Raw genomic sequence first — 19,445 nt, forward strand, 5'->3', positions numbered from 1 at the left:
ATCTCAACTATTTTTAAGTGTACAGTTAAAGTGGCATTTTTAAGTGGCATCGAGCACATTGACACTGTTGTGTTAGTGTGAAATGAAACATTTCCTGCTGTATCAGTGGGCAAGACATGTCACAGCCGTCAGCGATTTCAGGCCTCCTAATGTGAATGAGGGCTCCCCAAAGTGTCATCCAGCAGATGCCACCGCCCCCAACCATGGCAATTGCTGGTGGGGTGAAGAGATGGGATGCCAGAAGCAGCCATCCGCCACACCTGCCACCCCTTGCGGTAAAAAAGGAATTAAGGATCTAAAGCATCTAGAAACAGATTTGGCCCCTGACAGCTGAGGTGCCTATGAAAGGAATGAATTCAGAGAGCCCAGAGGTTTGCATCTTTCCATACACAGAAAACACTAAATTCCTTAGCTTGAAATCTGGTTTTCCTTACTACTTAACAATGATCTTTGATGTTCAGGTTGCCTGCCCTCTTTGTTGCAAACTTGTCTATAGCCTGACTCCCTCTCCTGCCTCCTCTGAGCAGATTTCACAGAGCTACTGAGATGCTGTCTCCTGGGCTTGGAGTCCTTAACGTTCCCACCAAATAAAGTAACTCTCTACTTTCAGGCTGCGGCTCATTTTGTAGTCAACACTACCATCGCCATCAGAAGGCCCTGACGCTGGGAGGGATTGGGGGCAGGAGGAGAAGGGGACGACAGAGGATGAGATGGCTGGATGGCGTCACTGACTCGATGGACATGAGTTTGAGTAAACTCCAGGAGTTGGTGATGGACAGGGAGGCCTGGCGTGCTGCGATTCATGGGGTCGCAAAGAGTCGGACACGATTGAGCGACTGAACTGAACTGAACTAAACTGAACTGAACCATTGCTCATCTCCAGAACTCTTTTCATCCTGCAAAACTGAAACGCTACACCCATTAAACAATGATTCCCCCCTGCCCTCTCCTCCCAGTCCCTGACAACAACCATTCTACTTCCTGTTTATGAATCTGACTACTCTAAGTGTCTCACACAATCGAAATCATAGTCTTTTTGTGTCTGGCTCATTTCACTTAGTGTAATGTATCAGAACTTCGTTCCTTTTTTCAGGTTGATAATATTCCATTGTAGGGGTAAGCCATTACCTTTTTATAAATGACTTTTATCATAAGGCTAAGAGAGGTTTATTCAAAATTAGGTTTAACTCCACTAATTTCTGGTTGACATGAGTCTTTAATAAAAGACGCTATTTTTCCCAACAGCACTCTGACTAGAGATCTTAGAGGAAGCTGGGGAGAAGGTGACCTAGCTGCAACCTCACACCAGAAGCTAGAGTTCCAGTGGCTCATTCCTGCCCTTGATCCATCTTCATCAAAATCCACCAGTGTCAATGGCAGTCTGTCTGAGGAATTCCTCAGAGTGGTTGTTCCCAAGGAAGTGGACCATTGCTAGGTTCCCACTTGATCTAGGAAACCCCTTCAGAATAATTTTGTCCTGGCACTTTCTTAAAGGACTCACCTGATTATTTGACTAATGTGGGTACAACATTTAGTAACTAATACTCTTTCTCTCAAGGGTCCCAAACAGAAAATGGAGACGGGGTCCCCTACCATGACCAGCTCCTCACAACCCCTCATTAAACAGTATATTACATCTGGGCCATTCTTTGGGTTCATTCCCATCCTGGACAGTGCAAGTCCATTCTGGACGTCTCTAGTCAGAGCAAGAGCAGGTAGGGGTGTGTGTGTGTGTGTGTGTGACTTGGTCTGTGGCCCAGGATTACAACTAACCCACTCTCAATCTGAATTCTACTTGCCTATTTGCTTTCCAACCTCTAGACTGGAAGCCAAATGTGTGAGCAAGTTGCAAACTCACTGAGTTATGTGATTCTATTTGTAGATGGCTGGGGTTCCCTAGTCACAGAGTAAGTGTGCCTTTAGCATTATATTAATGACAGGCCTGGCCAGTTGCTCTCATTTCCCATGACGTCAATCGAGTCAGGAGCGTTGCCCTGCCCAGGATACAGCCCAAGACTGAGCGGCTTGCACAGAGTTCCAGGGAGCAAGAGCTCACTGAAGGATTACAGTTTAGTTTTAAATCTGGGATCTTTTGATGCACCAAATGCAACTGCCAAGACATCTTCTAGGGAGCAGCAATAAACTCATTAGGACTGAGGCAATTTGGGGAGTTTACCTAAAATGATGCAAAGTGCTTCCCTATTCACAGGGCCAGCACCTTGGGAACTCTCTTATTTCTGTCTCCCGCAGTCACTTGTAAGGGCTTCTGGGAGGGACTTTAGGCTTTTTTTGGTACAAGTTCCACAGGCAAGTCTCATGCAAGGATATCACATATGGTTTGAATCAGGCTTCTGGAAAACTGGCTTCAAGTTTGTGTTGCGTAGCAACTCGCTGTGAGAGCAAGGCACGGTCAGTGATCTCTCACCAGAGCCTGTGGATTAACTTTTATCCAGTGAAGCCCTGTACTCCAAAGTATATTGCTGGCTAGGAAGTAGTGAATATTTATTAAACAAGCATGTCAAAAATGTTCTGTTTGGAAAACAGAGCAAGGGGGGAAAAATTTGATCATTCTGATCAGTACGGTTACATTTTTCCGAGTGACCACTAGATGGCATTTTTCATATATAATAGAAAGTGCAGGACTGAAGAGTGCTCTGTTGCTAAAATCATCAAAATAAATAGTGACCAACTACATGATTTCATAAGAACAAAGTGCAGCCATGGGAGATGTCTGTGAGTGTTGTTATTTTCCACGGTGTTCCATTTTATGTGTATCTAACCTGGGGGAGATACCAGATTATATAACAAACAAAGCTAGTGTTTCGAGGCACACAGAGAGGCAACCATCTCATACTTACTCATGTTCTAAAGAGAAGAGAACTCATGGCAATGATTAAATAAAGAAAAGGCAACAGAGCTTATGTTTTTATCCTGTTTTTTCTGACTAATTTTAGCTGGAGTGCCTGGGAAAACATGGGCAAAGCATCATACTTACAGCATCTTGAAAACCAAAGAGCACCACCTGGACCTGACTGATACCGTGGCTGTCGAAGTCCAGCTCCAGCTTCAGCTTGGACAGGGTGGTGGCTATGATCTTCCGGTCCGTGGACCTCACGAATTCTCTGAGGCTTGCGACGAGAGTTGTGATGTGCTCCCATTTTAGTTTAGGTTCTTCAGCCCCCTGTGAATAGTAACCAACAGTCTATCAGTCGGTCAGATATTTCTGTACTGGATGTTTCAGCCACGGGCCTGCCGCCCTCATAGCCCCTGTTGAGAAGAACTGGACTTTTTTTATACATGGTATCAATGGCCCCCTGCTAAGGGGGAACAGCCATATTTAAACTATGGCTTGTCCCCCTGCAAAAAAAAAAAAAAAAGAAAGGAAAGAGAAGTCCTTGGGAAGGAAAGAAACCCACCGCATACACTGTCCAACAGTCGTGATGTAGTCAGATGGACAAACAGGGACAGGCAGAGACTGAAATTCCACTTTCAGAAATTTTAATTGGGAGCTAAAGAGAGATTCAGGCAATAAGCCATAGGATCTCAGGCTCAAAGTCTGCCCAGAGAGAGAAGTCATAAAACAGGGTGAGAGTACATCGAGTTATAAGGAAGCACAAGGAACAGAGGTGAGAAGGACGATTGGTGGAGAGAGAAGCAGACGGAAACGGGTGCCAGCAGCAACCAAGCCAGAGAAGCACAGACTGAGGGCCTTGAAGGCCTTGGAATTACACTCCAGTTTCTGTCTCTGTGAGGCTCCGCGAGACGCTGAGAATCCATGTGTCTGCCAACATGTTCCTAGTCCATCAAGGGCCCTTTCAGTTAGGTTCAGTTCAGTCTCTCAGTCGTGTCCGACTCTTTGCGACCCCATGAATCGCAGCACGCCAGGCTTCCCTGTCCATCACCAACTCCTGGAGTTTACTCAAACTCATGTCCATCAAGTCAGTGATGCCATCCAGCCATCTCATCCTCTGTCATCCCCTTCTCCTCCTGCCCCCAATCCCTCCAAGCATCAGGGTCTTTTCCAATGAGTCAACTCTTTGCATGAGGTGGCCAAAGTACTGGAGTTTCAGCTTCAGGATCAGTCCTTCCAGTGCACACCCAGGACTGATCTCCTTTATGATGGACTGGTTGGATCTCCTTGCAGTCCATCAAGTGCCCTTAAAACACATCAATTCTTTGCAATCAAAAGCAGCTAGCATCAGTTGTCTATATCAATATAGATATATTGATTGATTGACAAGCATCAGTTGTCAGTATCAATAGTGTATATGTATCAATCCCAATCTCCCAATTCATACCAACCCTGCCTACCCCTCAGTATCCATACATTTGCTCTCCAAGTCTTTGTCTCTATTTCTGCTTTGCAAATGAGGTCATCTATACCATTTTTTAGATATATTCATTAATATATGATATTTGTTTTTCTTTTTCTGACCTACTTCACTCACGGTATCCTAAATGGGAGGGAAACTCAAAACGAAGGGAAAATATGTATATGTGGGCTTCCCAGGTGGCACAGGAGTAAAGACTCCACCTGCCTATGCAGGAGATGCAAGAGACGTGGGTTTGATCCCTGGGTTGGGAAGATCCCCTTGAGTAGGAAGTGACAACCCAACCCAGTATTCTTGCCTGGAGAATCCCATAGACAGAGGAGCCAGGCGGGCGATAGTCCATGGGGTCACAAAGAATCAGACGCGACTGAGCATGCACACGTATGTATATGTATAGCTGATTGATTCTGCTGTGCAGTAGAAGCTAACATAATATTGTAAAGATACTATACTCCAATAAAAATTAATTAACAATAAAAACATATAAAACATTTTGCTATTAAAAGGAGCTTGCTTCAAACTTTATCCTGGAAACCATTCCTTACACACCAATAAGGCAATCAGTAATAAGAATGGACCAAATGGATGACTTCACATATTAAAAATTAAATATTTAAACAAATTCCCTTCTTCAAGTTGAACTTCTCCTTTGAGCAAGAAACGTTATTACTTAAAGGAAACACAGTAGAATGCTACTGATCCTCATCTAACTTTAAGAAAGAAAGGGATTTTTATTATCCTCATTTCTATCTCGTATTGTGTATTTTGTTACTGCATCATTAAAATCAAATTCCTCAACTGGGCTTTGAAAATGACAATTTCTAGGAGCCTGTTAAAATAAAAGAGAAATGCCCCATCAAGTTCGTTCTCTCAATCTACTTTCATTTGGGAGCGCCCTCTCATGCTTATGCTTTGATGAGAAAAGATTATATTGAAAAGCTTGAAAGCTATCATTAAGGGAATATTTGAAAATCAGACAGGGAACAGTTTTAAACTTTGTTTCTTTTCTTGCCACAAACTAAATTACACTCAAAGTAAAGATTCACAGGCAATATCATAAAAACATGAAAATATGTTTGAGAAGAAAAATGTGTGCTATTTAGGAATTGGAAGCTTATCTTAGTGAAAAATCAGTTACATGTTTGCCAGCAGTTTAAACAGCAAACATTCTTTTGGACATTTGCTTTGTTTTCTCAACAGAAAAACAGGCTCCTGCTGGGTTTTTGATGTCACTGTCCCTGTCCTACAAAGGAACACTATCTACCCTGGGAAATGTTTTTCATCTGGGGAATTTCATCACCTACATAATAGTCATAATAATGGTTGTTTCTGTTCTCAAGCCTGCCTCCCCACGTGTACTCATTAACATGCCTTTATGATTCAGTATCAGAAGGTAGCATCTGACAGGGTGCCTTTCCTGAACATTCAAGAGGACCATCCTAGATTCTCTGGCAAAGGGGCTCTGCCTTCTTTGTCCTTAAACTCCTTCAAAGTGATGAGTGGGTTTCAGAAGGATGTTACAGATTGAAAGTGCTTTCATGGGCCACACTTTGAGGATCTACACTTCAGCCTTGTCATAAAGGGGCAGGCTTAAATGTAAAGATGTATCTAGAAATATTTAATACAATGAAAATACATTTCCATCTGGTCATTGAAAAAAATCAGATACTAGATAACTTCTTGATGATGATGATATCAACAATAATAGTTAACATTTATGGAATTCTCCCTATTATTGTCTCATGATTCATGATCTTAGTTACTCCCCGTAGCAACCCTTTGCTACGGTGACTAACTCCATTGTTTCCTCAATTTTATGGATTAGGAAATTCAGCCTCAGAGAGGTTAACTAACTTGTTCAAATCACATAGCCTTTAAGTGGTAGAATCAGGCCTCAGAGTCAAGTTGAGGCTGAACCCAAGCTCCTAATCATTACCTTCTACTGCCTCAATTAGCTGTCTGAACCAGCAGTAAACCTGGGTGGGGACCTGCTCTATTACAAGATCACCATGGGATGCCCCAGGAAAGGATTCACAGCATCTGCAGCAGTCACCGTCAGAAGGACCCTATATCTCACTTGACAATTCTGGATTTACTAAGCAACTGTGACCAGCAGTTTCTGGTCAGAATCATACTGGTCACTTCATACTGGTGCACTGAGGCAAGCCTTCTGGCAGTCACTTTTAGGCTTTTCTTTCCTTTTCTCTTTTTTACAGAACGTTCAAGCATTCTTAAAACACTAGGAAGTCACAAACACTTGAATAGGATTGAAGTGAAGGGAAGTGAAGTCGCTCGGTCGTGTCCTACTCTTTGCAACCCCAAAGACGGCAGCCCAGCAGGCTCTGCCGTCCCTGGGATTTTCCAGGCAAGAACACTGGAGTGGATTGTCATTTCCTTCTCCAGAGGACCTTCCCCACCCAGGGATCTAACCCGGGGCTCCCACATGGTAGGCAGACACTTTACCGTCTGAGCCACCAGGGAAGCCTTGAATAGGATTAACCAACTCCAAAATTTAGGAATTTCAGCACAGTCATGGAAGCACAGTCTCCTGCTAGGCTCTCTGCTGAGGGCTGAGACCATGACATGAATCAAAGCAGACACTTTTCTGTGTTAGGAGAGCACACCCACGGGGGATGATCGTGAGATTTAAGCATCACTGGGTTCCGTGTACTGACCTAAAACAGAAGCCTTCACGCCACAGCCGCTACTGGCGATTCCTTCTCCCAAACCCAAACCCCGTCCCCTCCTCTGCTGCATGTGTTTCTCCCAGGACCTGCCACCCTCTGGTGGAGCAGGAGGGACAGCAGTGTGGTTCTAGACAGCACAGTCCCTGGAGCCAGACTGCCTGGGTCCAAATCCCAATTCCATCAGTTAGGGCTGTGTGACTTCTGTGAGTTACTCAACGCCTCTGTACCTCCTCTGTGCAAAATGAGGAGACTAACAGAACTTTTGCGGCAGGACTGTGGTCACAAGGAGCTGAGTGAGTAGAGACACAGGAACTACTAAGAACAATATCTGGCCCACAGAAAGTATTTGCTATTATTACTATATATTTGGGTTTCCCTGGTGTCTCAGACAGTAAAGAATCCGCCTGCAATGTGGGAGACCTGGGTTCGATCCCTGGGTTGGGAAGTTCCCCTGGAGGAGGGCATGGCAACCCACTCCAGTATTCTTGCCTGGAGAATCCCATGGACAGAAGAGCCTGGCGGGCTACAGTCCATGGGGTTGCAAAGAGTCGGACACAACTAAGCAACTAAGCAGACACACACACATGATATATTTAACATATATAGTAACATATATGTAACATACATAGTATATAATAACACTTAACTATATATTTAACTATGATATATTCAACTATGCACTTAGTACATTTTTATTGCTTTTCTTGCTCTACAAGAATGTCAGCTTCAATGGGATGCATCTATTTTTTCTCATTTTGTTCACTATGGTGTCCTAGCATACCCAGCACATAGATGGGGGGATGCCTGGCATCTAGTAGATGCTCAATAAATATTTGTTGAATGAATGACCTCCAATTACTGCACAGTTGCTCCTTCCTTCTAAACTTGGTTCTGCTTCTTTATCTTACATCATCTGATTCTCAGTCCTTGAATGACCACAGTGAGCAGATGGAAAGACATGAGTGACAGCTACAGGTTCCAGACTACTCCCATCTCAGCCACATCTCCAGATTCCTCTGTGGCATGCTTAGCACTCATTCCACTTCCAATTCAGAACTTGGCTGTCCCTCACCCAGAGCACCTCCTTTCAGGGCCTCAGACTCCCTGCTCACTCCATGCAGCTTCCCTTTAGGACTCATCAGAAGTTTTCCCAGAACACATAGATGTCAGTTTTCCCTGTACCCAGAGACCCTGATGACACACACATGGTGTTTCAGCTCTTCCTATGGAATCTAAAGACGTGAATAATAGAGAATTCCTGAGGTGGTGGAATCGGCAGAGAAATTTCAGGGGCTTCTCAAGATAAAGACAAGAAAGGGCTATATAGCAAGAGCTGAGAAAGAGACAGCCTGGCTTCATTTACATTCTAATAAAAGCTGAGACCAGGTAAAGTACTGGACTGAGATGAAAACTTGACCTGATCCCTCCAGCTTCACCCTTTTTGCAGCTGTTCTCCTAGGACAGAAGCAAGGAGAGAAATTACATGTCATCATGGTGATCATGGAAGACAGCTGGTGACCACAGGTGCTGAAGCAGGTTCACAAGTCCCTGACACCCATAGAACTGAGAGAGGATGCAAGTGTGATGTCTGGGCCAGGTATGTCTGGGGAGTTTTATACTCAGAGGAGGCCTGAGCTCTGCTCCAGGCAAGCAAGCATCACCTGCAGTGTAGAGGTGGTGGACACCCTGCCTCCACTAGGACAGGGTTAGGAGGGCATTCTTCCGCATTTCTATAAGCAGAATCCCAGGGAATACATTTCTCCAGGTATTAGGATGAAACTGTGCCATTTCCCCCATCCCCCAATTCATGTGTTGAAGTCCTAATCCCTCAAGGTGACTGTATTTGGAGACAGGGTATTTAGGAGATAACTAAGGTTGAGATCATAAGGGTGGGGCCCTAATCCAACAGGATTAGTGCTCTTGTAAGAGGAAGAAGAGACACTCCCGGCACACAGAGAAAAAAGGGCAGGTGAGGACACAGAAAGTGGCCGCCTGCAAGCCTAGCAGAGAAGCCTCAGGAGAAACCAAACCTGCCAACACCCCAGTTTTAGACTTTCAGCTTCCAGAACCGTGAGAGAGAAAAATTCCCTGATGTTCAAGCTACTGAGTCTAACGTATTTTATTACGGCAGCTCAGCAAACAAATACACCAGGGAACAGAGTTTGCCCAGCTTTGGGTTTTTTGGTAGCATGTATGGCCTCTTACCACCCTAGATCATTTACTTATTATTGCCTATCTCCCTATTCTTGACTGGAGCCCTCCAAGCACAGGGGTCTCTGTTGAGTAAGTGAGGTTTCCCAAATGCTCAGAGGAGCCAATGGCAGGTGGTCTCATGCTAACGGCGGGAAGCAATTCACGTGTCTCAGTGGATGTTTATTGTCTAAATGAATAAATGAATGAAGGGTGAAAAGATTTGCAGGGACCCGCCAGAACTTCATCAACATTTTGCTTCTGACTTAAAAATAAGTGGAAAGTGAGTGTCAGTCGCTCAATTGTGTCTGACTCTTTGCAGTCCCATGGACTGCAGCCCATCAGGCTCCTCTGTCCAAGTAATTCTCCAGGCAAGAATACTGGAGTGGGTACCATTCCCCTCTCCTGGGGATTGTCCCAACCTAGAGACTGAACCAGGTCTCCAACATTGCAGGTGGATTCTTTCCCATCTGAGCCACCAGGGAAGCCTGATGCAAAAACAACCTATGTTCTAAAACACAGTTTCTGCGTTAGGGATTCTGCCTACCCACCGTGGTAGGTTTGTTTTGTCATCAGGAGGTGGAAACTTCTTCATGTCTTCACATCATCTGAGACAGGTCCAAGTGGACTTCTCGGTGGTCCAGTGGCTAGGACTCCACCTTCCAGGTCAGGGGACGTGGGTTCGATCCCTGGTTGGGTAACTAAAATTCCACATGCTGAGGGGCAACTAAGCCCATGTACCACAACTAAAAAAAAAAGCCCCAGCGCCACAGCAAAGAGTCAGCAGAGTCAAGAAAAGAAAAAGTCAACTCTGGGGAAATGAAGTCTCCATATAACGGCTTTTACCTGAGCCAGGGATTCCATCAAGTTTCTCACAACTTTGTCTTGGTCTTCGGTCAGAATCCTGTGAAGCGTGGCCCGTCTCTCACTGTCCTTCCTCAGCATGAAGAAGCCGGAATCTTTTTCCTCTGGAGAAGGCGGAGCACTGTGGTCTTCAAAATTTTCATCAGGGATGCTGCAATAATTCAGGCAGCACATGTTACCATCCCTGTTATCAAATGACACCCCACATACGTCCCTCACCCCAGCGAAGTCAGGTCTTTACCCCAGAAACAGCGTCCGTATGCCTTTGACGTCCTTCTCTCCACAGGACTTGGCTCTTGTTTTGAAGGAGAAGGGGTCCACCTTTAACTCCGTGTCGGGGGAGACGGAGCCGTATTCGCTGCTGCTGCTTGTGTCCTCCACCAGGACAGGCACTGGCAAGGAGATACTCCGGAGGTACTCTGCGTGTCAGAGGGGGCATGAGACAGTGAGGCTCCCAGAGACGTGCGCACCCAACACGAGACAGCAGGATGCTTGTCAAGGGCCTCGTCCCAGCGAGCAGCCGCGCTATGCAACATCACGGGCTGGCCTTGGGACCACGGTTCCCCAGAGGAATCCCTGCAGGAGGTCGGTGAGGAAAGGGCCTCCTAGACCCTGCAAGAACTATCTCAGGGGCATGAAACTGGAGGAGGCACCAGGCCCAGCAGGTCTGGGTTCTCAGCCCTTTTTTTTTTTTTAAGATATTTATTTATGTATTTGACTGTTCTGGGTCTTAGTTGCAGCAAATGGGATCTTTAGTTGCTGCATGAAAACTCTTTTTTTTTTCCCCATTTATTTTTATTAGTTGGAGGCTAATTACTTTTCAATATTGTGGTGGTTTTTGCCATACATTGACATGAATCAGCCATGGATTTACATGTGTTCCCCATCCTGATCCCCCCTCCTGCCTCCCTCTCCATCCCATCCCTCTGGGTCTTCCCAGTGCACCAGCCCTGAGCACTTGTCTCATGCATCCAACCTGGGCTGGTGATCTGTTTCACCCTTGATAGTATACTTGTTTCAATGATGCTCTCTCAGAACATTTGTTTTTATCGTCCACCTATTAGACTTCAGGAGCTTCCCAGGTGGTGCAGTGCTAAACGATCTGCTTGCCAACGCGGGACATGCAAGAGATGCCGGTTCGATCCTGGGATGGGGAAGATCCCCTGGAGGAGGGCATGGCAACCCACTCCAGTATTCTTGCCTGGAGAACCCCAGGGACACAGGAGCCTGGCGGGCTACAGTCTAAAGAGTTGGACACGTCAGCACACACAGACCCACTAGAATTTAGGAAGGTCATTTCTGAGTCTTAGTTTTTCACATGTATAAAATAAAGGACCAGATTCATAACCGATAAACTGTGCTCCTTAGAAGTTTAAGGTCCACCTATTTCTCAGGGCTGCCTTGGATGGGGTGAGTGGGTAGATTTCTGTGATCCTAGAACACAGGTTCCAACCCTGTTTTACCTAAAACAACCATGCTCCTTCAGTCATATATCAGAGCTCTGCTTCAGTTCAGTTCAGTCACTCAGTCATGTACAACTGAGTCAGACCCCATGGACTGTAGCACACAAGGCCTCCCTGTCCATCACCAACTCCCAGAGCGTGCTCAAACTCATGTCCAGCAAGTCAGTGATGCCACCCAACCATCTTATCCTCTGTTGTCCCCTTTTCTGCCTGCCTTCGATCTTTCCATCAGGGTCTTTTCCAATGAGTCAGTTCTTCACATCAAGTGGCCAAAATATTGGAGCTTCAGCTTCAGCATCAGTCCTCCAATGAATATTCAGGACTGATTTCTTTTAGGATTGACTGGTTTGATCTCCTTGCAGTCCAATTTGCTAACATTAGGAATTCAGTTCAGTTCAGTTGCTCAGTCGTGTCTGACTCTTTGAGACCCCATGGACTGCAGCACACCAGGCTTCCCTGTCCATCACCAACTCCTGGAGCTTACTCAAACTCATGTCCATCAAGTCAGTGATGGCGTCCAACCATCTCATCCTCTGTTGTCCCCTTCTCCTCCCATCTTCAACCTTTCCCAGCATCAGGGTCTTTTCCAGTGAGTCAGTTCTTCGAGTCAGATGGCCAAAGTATTGGAATTTCAGCTTCAGCATTAGTCCTTCCAATGAATATTTAGGACTGATTTCCTTAAGGGTTGACTGGTTGGATCTCCTTGCAGTTCAAAGAACTCTCAAGAGTCTTCTTCAACACCACTGTTCAAAGACATCAATTCTTCAGCACTCAGCTTTCTTTATAGTCCAATTCTCATATCCATACATGACTACTGGAAAAAAGTACTGCATGATGTACTCTGCATATAAGTTAAATAAGCAGGGTGACAATATACAGCCTTGACGTACTCCTTTCCTGGTTTGGAACCAGTCTGTTGTTCCATGTCTGGTTCTGACTGTTGTTTCTTGACCTGCATACAGGTTTTTCAGGAGGCAGGTCAGGTGACCTGGTATTCCTGTCTCTTTCAGAATTTTCCACAGTTTGTTGTGATCCACGTAGTCAAAGGCTTTGGCATAGTCAATAAAGCAGATGTTTTTCTGGAACTCTCTTCCTATTTTGATGATCCAGTGGTTGTTGGCAAATTGATCCCTGGTTCCTCTGCCTTTTCTAAATCCATCTTCAACATCTGGAAGTTCATAATTCATGTACTGTTAAAGCCTGGCTTGGAGAATTTTTAGCATTACTTTGCTAGCATGTGAGATGAGTGAAATTGTGCAGTAGTTTGAATATTCTTCAGCATTGCCTTTCTTTGGGATTGGAATGAAAACTGACCTTTTCCAGTCCTGTGGCCACTGCTGAGTTTTTCAAATTTGCTGGCATATTGATTGCAGCTCTTTCACAGCGTCATTTTTTAGGATTTGAAATAGCTCAACTGGAATTCCATCACCTCCACTGGCTTTGTTTGTAGTGATGCTTCCTAAGGCCCACTTGACTTCACATTTCAGGATATCTGGCTCTAAGTGAGTAATCACACCATCATGGTTATCTGTGTCATGAAGATCTTTTTTGTGTAGTTCTGTGTATTCTTGCCAACTCTTCTTAATATCTTCTGCTTCTGTTAGGTCCATACCATTTCTGTCCTTTATTATGCCCATCTTTGCATGACATTTTCCCTTGGTATCTCTAATTTTCTTGAAGAGATCTCTAGTCTTTCCCATTCTATTGTTTTCCTCTATTTATTTGCAGTAATCACTGAGGAAGGCTTTCTTATCTCTCCTTGCTAGTCTTTGGAACTATGCATTCAAATGGGTATATCTTTCCTTCTCTCCTTTGCCTTTAGCTTCTCTTCTTTTCTCAGATATTTGTAAGGCCTGCTCAGACAACCATTCTGCCTTTTTGCAATTCTTTTTCTTGGGGATGGTCTTGATCACTGCCTCCTGCACAATGTCATGAACCTCCGTCCATAGTTCTTCAGGCACTCTATCAGATCTAATCCCTTGAATCTATTTGTTACTTTAAGCTCTGCTTAAGAATTCATAATTTTTTAAAAAGCAGTTCTTTGCTAAACACATATTTTGGAAACCAATAGAGCAGATGAACTCTTAGGCCTTTCCCAGTTCTCAGAAGTTATAATTCTATAACAAACATAAGCTTTTATTTTATTTTGATGGAGTCTGAACTGACACAATAGGAGGTGCCTAGTTCTCATCAAATACTGGTTTTAAAATAAGTAATTTTGTCAGAAACATCTCTATCAAGCAGATCAATGTCTCAGGCCAAGGAGGCAGAACAGAAATGGATAAGTTACTGCGAAATTAAAAAGATCCAGAGAACTGAAGAGGCCTGGGAGATGTTCTGAGCGAGGAAGGTAGGGAGTTTTTAGGGAAAGAATAGGGGACTTCTGGACTGTGGTCTACAATACTAAACAAGCCACTGGGCATGGGCAGGCCACAGCAAGAAAAGCCCCACAGTAATAGTCATAATAACCACCTTAGGCAGTTGCTAAGCATGTCACATGTGTGACTGTATTTTAATTGTCACAAAGCCCCATGGGCAGTTTGTCTAACTGAACTCACTGGACAGATGAGGTGACTAAGGGTAAGTCATTTCCAGGGTCACCCAGTTAAGGCATGAACCCAGCTCTGACTCCAATGCCCATTCTCTTAATGCTGACTCTACAAAATCATAAGATTCTAAAATACCTTAAGTAAAAGACTCTAAAGCCAGAGCTGAGTCCCAGATGCTCTTGAGTCACCCTGAGTGCGGAGTGGGGAGGGTGTGTGGGAAAGGTGACCGAGCGGTCAGCAGATGGACACCTTCCACCTCAGGCTCGCTCTAAGGCACATGCTCACTGAGAGGGCTTGTGGGCAGAACTGTCAGCTTACATTCCCTCTCACCAGTTGTCTCTTGCCAAGTGTGTATAGTTGAGTTCACAGAATTTAAATGTGCGCCTGATGAGACTCTGCTTCCTGCAACAAAAACCTACCCATGTGGAAGGGATGAAGCAATCATGGATTGAGCTTCTGGGCATGGCTCCAGCTTCTTTTGGTATATATTTTTTATTTTGTTCTCAGAAGCAAATCTGTGCAGTAGGTATTGTTCCCAGCACAGAATGCCTGATGAAACAAGTAAATTGCTGCATTGTCATGCTTTTAGAGAGTGGCTCAGCTGGGATCAGAATTGGCTTCCACCTAAGTGCAAAGTGCATCGACTTCCGCTGGAGTCCAAAGTCAGGGCCCATTTTATGACATCAAAACCCAGCTGCCGGGGAGGCTGCTGAGTGCCCCGGGGTCCTCCTTGTGAAATGCAGTGACTGTGGAGAAGGGAGGAAAAGAGGGGCTCCTCTTCACAGAGTTCTTCTTGACTCTAAGAATTGAGGGGGGAAAACTGGAGAGGCTGTGGCCAAGAAACCCTGATTATTGGGCTTCTTCTCTGGGCTAACTTTGAGGCACGTAAGGAACTTGCAAAAATCTACCCCCAGCCAGTGGAAGAACTCACAGGATGCTCACAATGAACACCGAGCCCCATGTCTATTTGATCAACAACTCATCCAACTTAGGAAAATCCCAAATCATGGTCATTTCTTTCCTATGCCTTGAAATGCATCACTTGATCTTCCTAGAGCAGATTAACCTTCCTAGTTATGATCTGCAAAGCCTAATACTGAAAATCAAAACCACATCTAGTCCTGACCAGCTAAAGTCAGAGGAAAATAGGACACCAAAGATGACAGGGAAAGGTGTCCAGCACTGAAATTTTCCCCAAGAAATGAGTTAGGTGGCCAGCTAGCTCTCAGATAAGAAAGCATGTGGGCATGCTAATTGCTTCAGTTGTGTCCAACTGTTTGCAACCTTATGGACTATAGCCCCCCAGGCTCCTCTGTCTATGGGATTCTCTAGGCAAGAATATTGGAGTGGGTTGCCATGCCCTCCTCCAGGGATCTTCCCGACCCAGGGATGGAACCCGCGTCTCTTTGGTCTCTTGCATTGGCAGGGGTTCTTTACCAGTAGCACCACCTGGGAAGCCCCTAAGAAAGCATGGACTCCTCTCACATTGAAGATTTCAAAAACAGATTCACCATCCTGCATTTAGGAAGGATCAAAAGAAGCCTGTCTTATGACAGAGAAAGTTGAGGGGTTTCTGAAAGAATGAACCCAGCCAGGCTTGCAACCACACATCCTTTGTACCCAGGAGCCTCCTACCCTCACCCCATGTAAGCAAAGAGCAGAGGATGAGGCTCTCCAATAAGAAATCTAGAGCTTATTTCATGATGTACCAAGCTTCAGCCCAAAGGACAACATAAAAATAAACTTACCATTTGATCCAGCTGAAAGAGCTGTGGAAAGAAAAGTAAACACAGCAAAATAAGCATGCATTTGGTTTGTTATTAAACTGAGAAATCAACAAAAAGTGAAGTGAATGCTGGAAATGGGATTGATGTCCTTTCCAAACATTCATTCTGCCCATCTCATCCCACATAGACACCAAAAATGCTAACAACAAGTGAATCACTTACTTTTTCCCTTTCTGAAATGAGTTATGGAAATTATTGCAAAAAGCCAATTTATATTTTTACAGTGCTATTTTATTATAACTGGAAATCTTCTCTTTCTTTTTTTTTGGCCGGGGTGGGGGGGGTGGGGCGTTAATTATTTGGAATGATAGTCTCTAAAAGGAAATTGGTGTTTTGGACAATCTAAAATTAAAAGAACATATTATCCGGATGGTTTGGAAGCTTAACAGTCCTCTAATAACTCTGTAGTCAATCAATGGTAATTTGGAATTTCAGTTTGAAAAAACTACCTTCTACCCCTTCTGTCCTTTAATCTTTGTATCAGCAATGCTAACATATAGATGCTGGTATACTAATCCCCTACTATCTATGTGATGGAAGATCATTATGTGTGAGGCCCTAGTATTTGTGAATTTCCTGCTAACACAGCTTCAAGATGCCAGTTTTCGGTGGTACCTTTAAACAAATTAGCTCACCTCTGGAAAAATCTTCCATCTTAAAAGTTTAGCATTTAGAGACTCTGACCTACACCCCCTTTGATGCAACCACATACCTGAAAGCTTAGGTTGTGTCTTTTTCTTTTTGCTGGAAACTTTTAAGAACTCATCCATAAGCAAGTCGTTAGCACAGTCTCTCTTGTCAGGGTCTGGTTCGAAACACTTCAATATGAACGCCTTGGCCTCTGCTGACATGGACTCTGGGATCTCTGGGTGGACTTTAAACATCCCCACCTAAGACACAGGACAACATGGCTTCTGAATAACCATCTCATCCCATAACTCGGTCCCCTAATGAGACAAGCTCCTTCATCAAAAGCTACAAACGTGTGGCTTTTTTCCAAGTGAGACAGGACCTGTTTTCTGTAGGGTATGGAAAGTTTTCAGTGTTTTTGTAACTTTATCAATGACACAGGCACAGTAATTAGCTTAAGATAGTAGACAGCGCTGCTGCTGCTGCTAAGTCGCTTCAGTCGTGTCCGACTCTGTGCGACCCCATAGACGGCAGCCCACCAGGCTCCCCTGTCCCTGGGATTCTCCAGGCAAGAACACTGGAGTGGGCTGCCATTTCCTTCTCCAATGCATGAAAGTGAAAAGGGAAAGTGAAGTCGCTCAGTCGTCTCTGACTCTTTGTGGCCGCGTGGACTGCAGCCTACCAGGCTCTTCGTCCATGGGCCTCTCCAGGCAAGAGTACTGGAGTGAGGTGCCATTGCCTTCTCCAGTAGACTGCGCTATGAAATAATAATTCAGTCCTCAGAGCTTCGTGCTTGTTTTCTTTCATTTATGAGATCTCATCAAATCCTCCTAGCAACCCAGTGGCTTAAATATGATCCCAGTTACAGCAATGAGAAAAATGAGGCTCACAGGGGTGAGGTTACATGCATATGAAAGGGCAGAGCTGGGATTTTGAACCTTCATTTGTTTGGCTTAAAGACGGTATTGTTTCTCCTGTGCCGTGATTTGTGAATGTTTTTCCCTGTCTCAAATTGCCTACCTTAAAAGAGATATTTAAAAATACTTAAAATTAAACAAACAGTATTTTTATAACAATGAGAACGTTTTCCTCATTGCTGTCATTCTAATGTCTTTCAGCGATGTTTCATGTATTTAGTACAGAGAAAATTTCCTAAGGAAATGTTTTGTTATTAAATAGCTTATATTAACTTATTATATAGATAAGATACATTTGTACTAATTATAAAGCCTTTATTATGTATCAGACATTGTTTTAAGTGCTTTTCACATATTATCTCATTCACTCCTCAAAAACCTTCATTAGATAGGTACTATTTTTCTACCCGTTTTATAGATGAGGAAACCAATGCACAAGAAGGTTAAGTAATTTACTCAAAGCCAGTAAATAGCTTGACTGTGTTGGAGCCTGGATTAAAATGTTGCAAGTCAGTGCCAGAGCATGCTATCTCCTCTAAAGCATGTTGCTTAATAATTCCGCACTGATGTGTAACAGAGGAACATTTCAGAGTGAAGTCCCAGAGATTGGTAAGAACTTGAAAGACTGGCCAAGAAGAGAAAGACATCCATTCATGCCCAGAAAGGCAGATCTCTGAGACACTCTCATTGTTTTTTTCAGGTGTGGTTACACTACTCATTTCTGTATCAGCAGCAGCCCATCAGCTCGTCTCCAAGCTTCAGGTAAACCAAGTTCGGTCCAAACATAGCAGGGACATGACATGGCCCCTCATAAGAGAGGCCATTCACAAATGGAGTAAGTGCTAGAAACATGGTCAGGGGCAGGGAAAGGAATAATAAATTACAATCAAAAGTCCGATGCCTCAGAGAATAGCAGAGATGGGAGCTTCACTTCCCGGGAGACAGGGCTTCAGTTTAATATTCCTCCGGCTCAGTGGAGTGGCAGGAGCGGACTGCAGGGATTCAGGGGCCGGTCACTGTCCGGGCCCCGGATGCTGACGCTGTGCCCCCCAGGTTCTCTCAAGGCTGTTTCCATTTCACATGCTCCCTATTTTGAGAGCTGGAGCTGCTTCCTTTCCCAGCCCCCAGAAGAGTTACTAATGGGCAGAGTAACAGGCTGGAAGAGTAGACAGCTGTACTAAGGCTGATGTACTTAAAACAACTATACCCTTTTATCTATGGAAACTTCAAACTACAATGATAGAGGAGAAAAGGAAAACATGCCTTTAATACCTAAATGGATAAAAAGTGTTTTCATATGTCCCTCAGTGGAAGATTTTTCAGACTGTGTTTCCCAAAGGGCTTAAATCATCTTCTGTGGAGTGGCGTGTTACTTATACTGCATCGTGAAAAGGTGGTCAAAAGGCCTTACACTGAGTCTCACTTGGTAGCTGAGAAAACGAAATGTGGAGAGAGACCCTCCACGTGAGGCTGACTGAGGGGAGTGAAACTTTAACTTTAGATCTTACATTGTGCTAGCTCAGGCTCCTTTCCTTTTGCTTAAAAAAATATGACATACACACATGGAACTCCAAGAGCTGTAAAGAGATTTAACCACTGATTTTTAGGACATTTAAGATATGAAATATGACCTTGAACATAGCCGCTTGTGGTTCCCCCAGTTCATAAAAGGGTGGTTTTCCAGTGGCCATTTCAATGATCGTGCAGCCCAGAGACCAAATGTCTGCTGCCTTCCCATAGCCTCTTGGTCCTTTATCTATTATTTCTGGTGCCATATACTGGAGGGTACCTGGATAGAATTCAAACACAGTTAGAATTTAAAAAGAGAAAACAGATGCACTAACGATGGTTTCAAGTTATTTACATAAATAAGACAATTTAAAAGCATGATTCAGGTTTTAGTATCTCATCTTCTTTAAGTCCCAGTTTTCTCTGCTGCTAATAAAAGGGGAAATAGTAGTTGTCATAATGGATTTCACTAGTGATATAAATATATCTTACTAATATTATCTGTTTATGAATAGATA

The 19,445-nt window shown here is 44.2% G+C and overlaps 1 protein-coding gene across 1 annotated transcript in view; it reads right to left on the reverse strand.

Moving 5' to 3' along the window:
- MAP3K5 (mitogen-activated protein kinase kinase kinase 5) overlaps nt 1-19,445 on the reverse strand; it is a 213,252-nt gene that overhangs the window by 21,078 nt on the left and 172,729 nt on the right. The window contains exons 19-24 of the mRNA XM_043456974.1: nt 19,050-19,207; nt 16,584-16,761; nt 15,833-15,853; nt 10,314-10,491; nt 10,055-10,223; nt 2,996-3,181 (exon numbers count right to left, since the gene is read on the reverse strand). Of these exons, the coding sequence (XP_043312909.1) occupies nt 2,996-3,181; nt 10,055-10,223; nt 10,314-10,491; nt 15,833-15,853; nt 16,584-16,761; nt 19,050-19,207 (890 nt within the window). The remainder of the gene's footprint in view (nt 1-2,995; nt 3,182-10,054; nt 10,224-10,313; nt 10,492-15,832; nt 15,854-16,583; nt 16,762-19,049; nt 19,208-19,445) is intronic.

The sequence above is a fragment of the Cervus canadensis genome, chromosome 33, assembly GCF_019320065.1.
Source record: "Cervus canadensis isolate Bull #8, Minnesota chromosome 33, ASM1932006v1, whole genome shotgun sequence".
Lineage (NCBI taxonomy): Eukaryota > Metazoa > Chordata > Mammalia > Artiodactyla > Cervidae > Cervus > Cervus canadensis.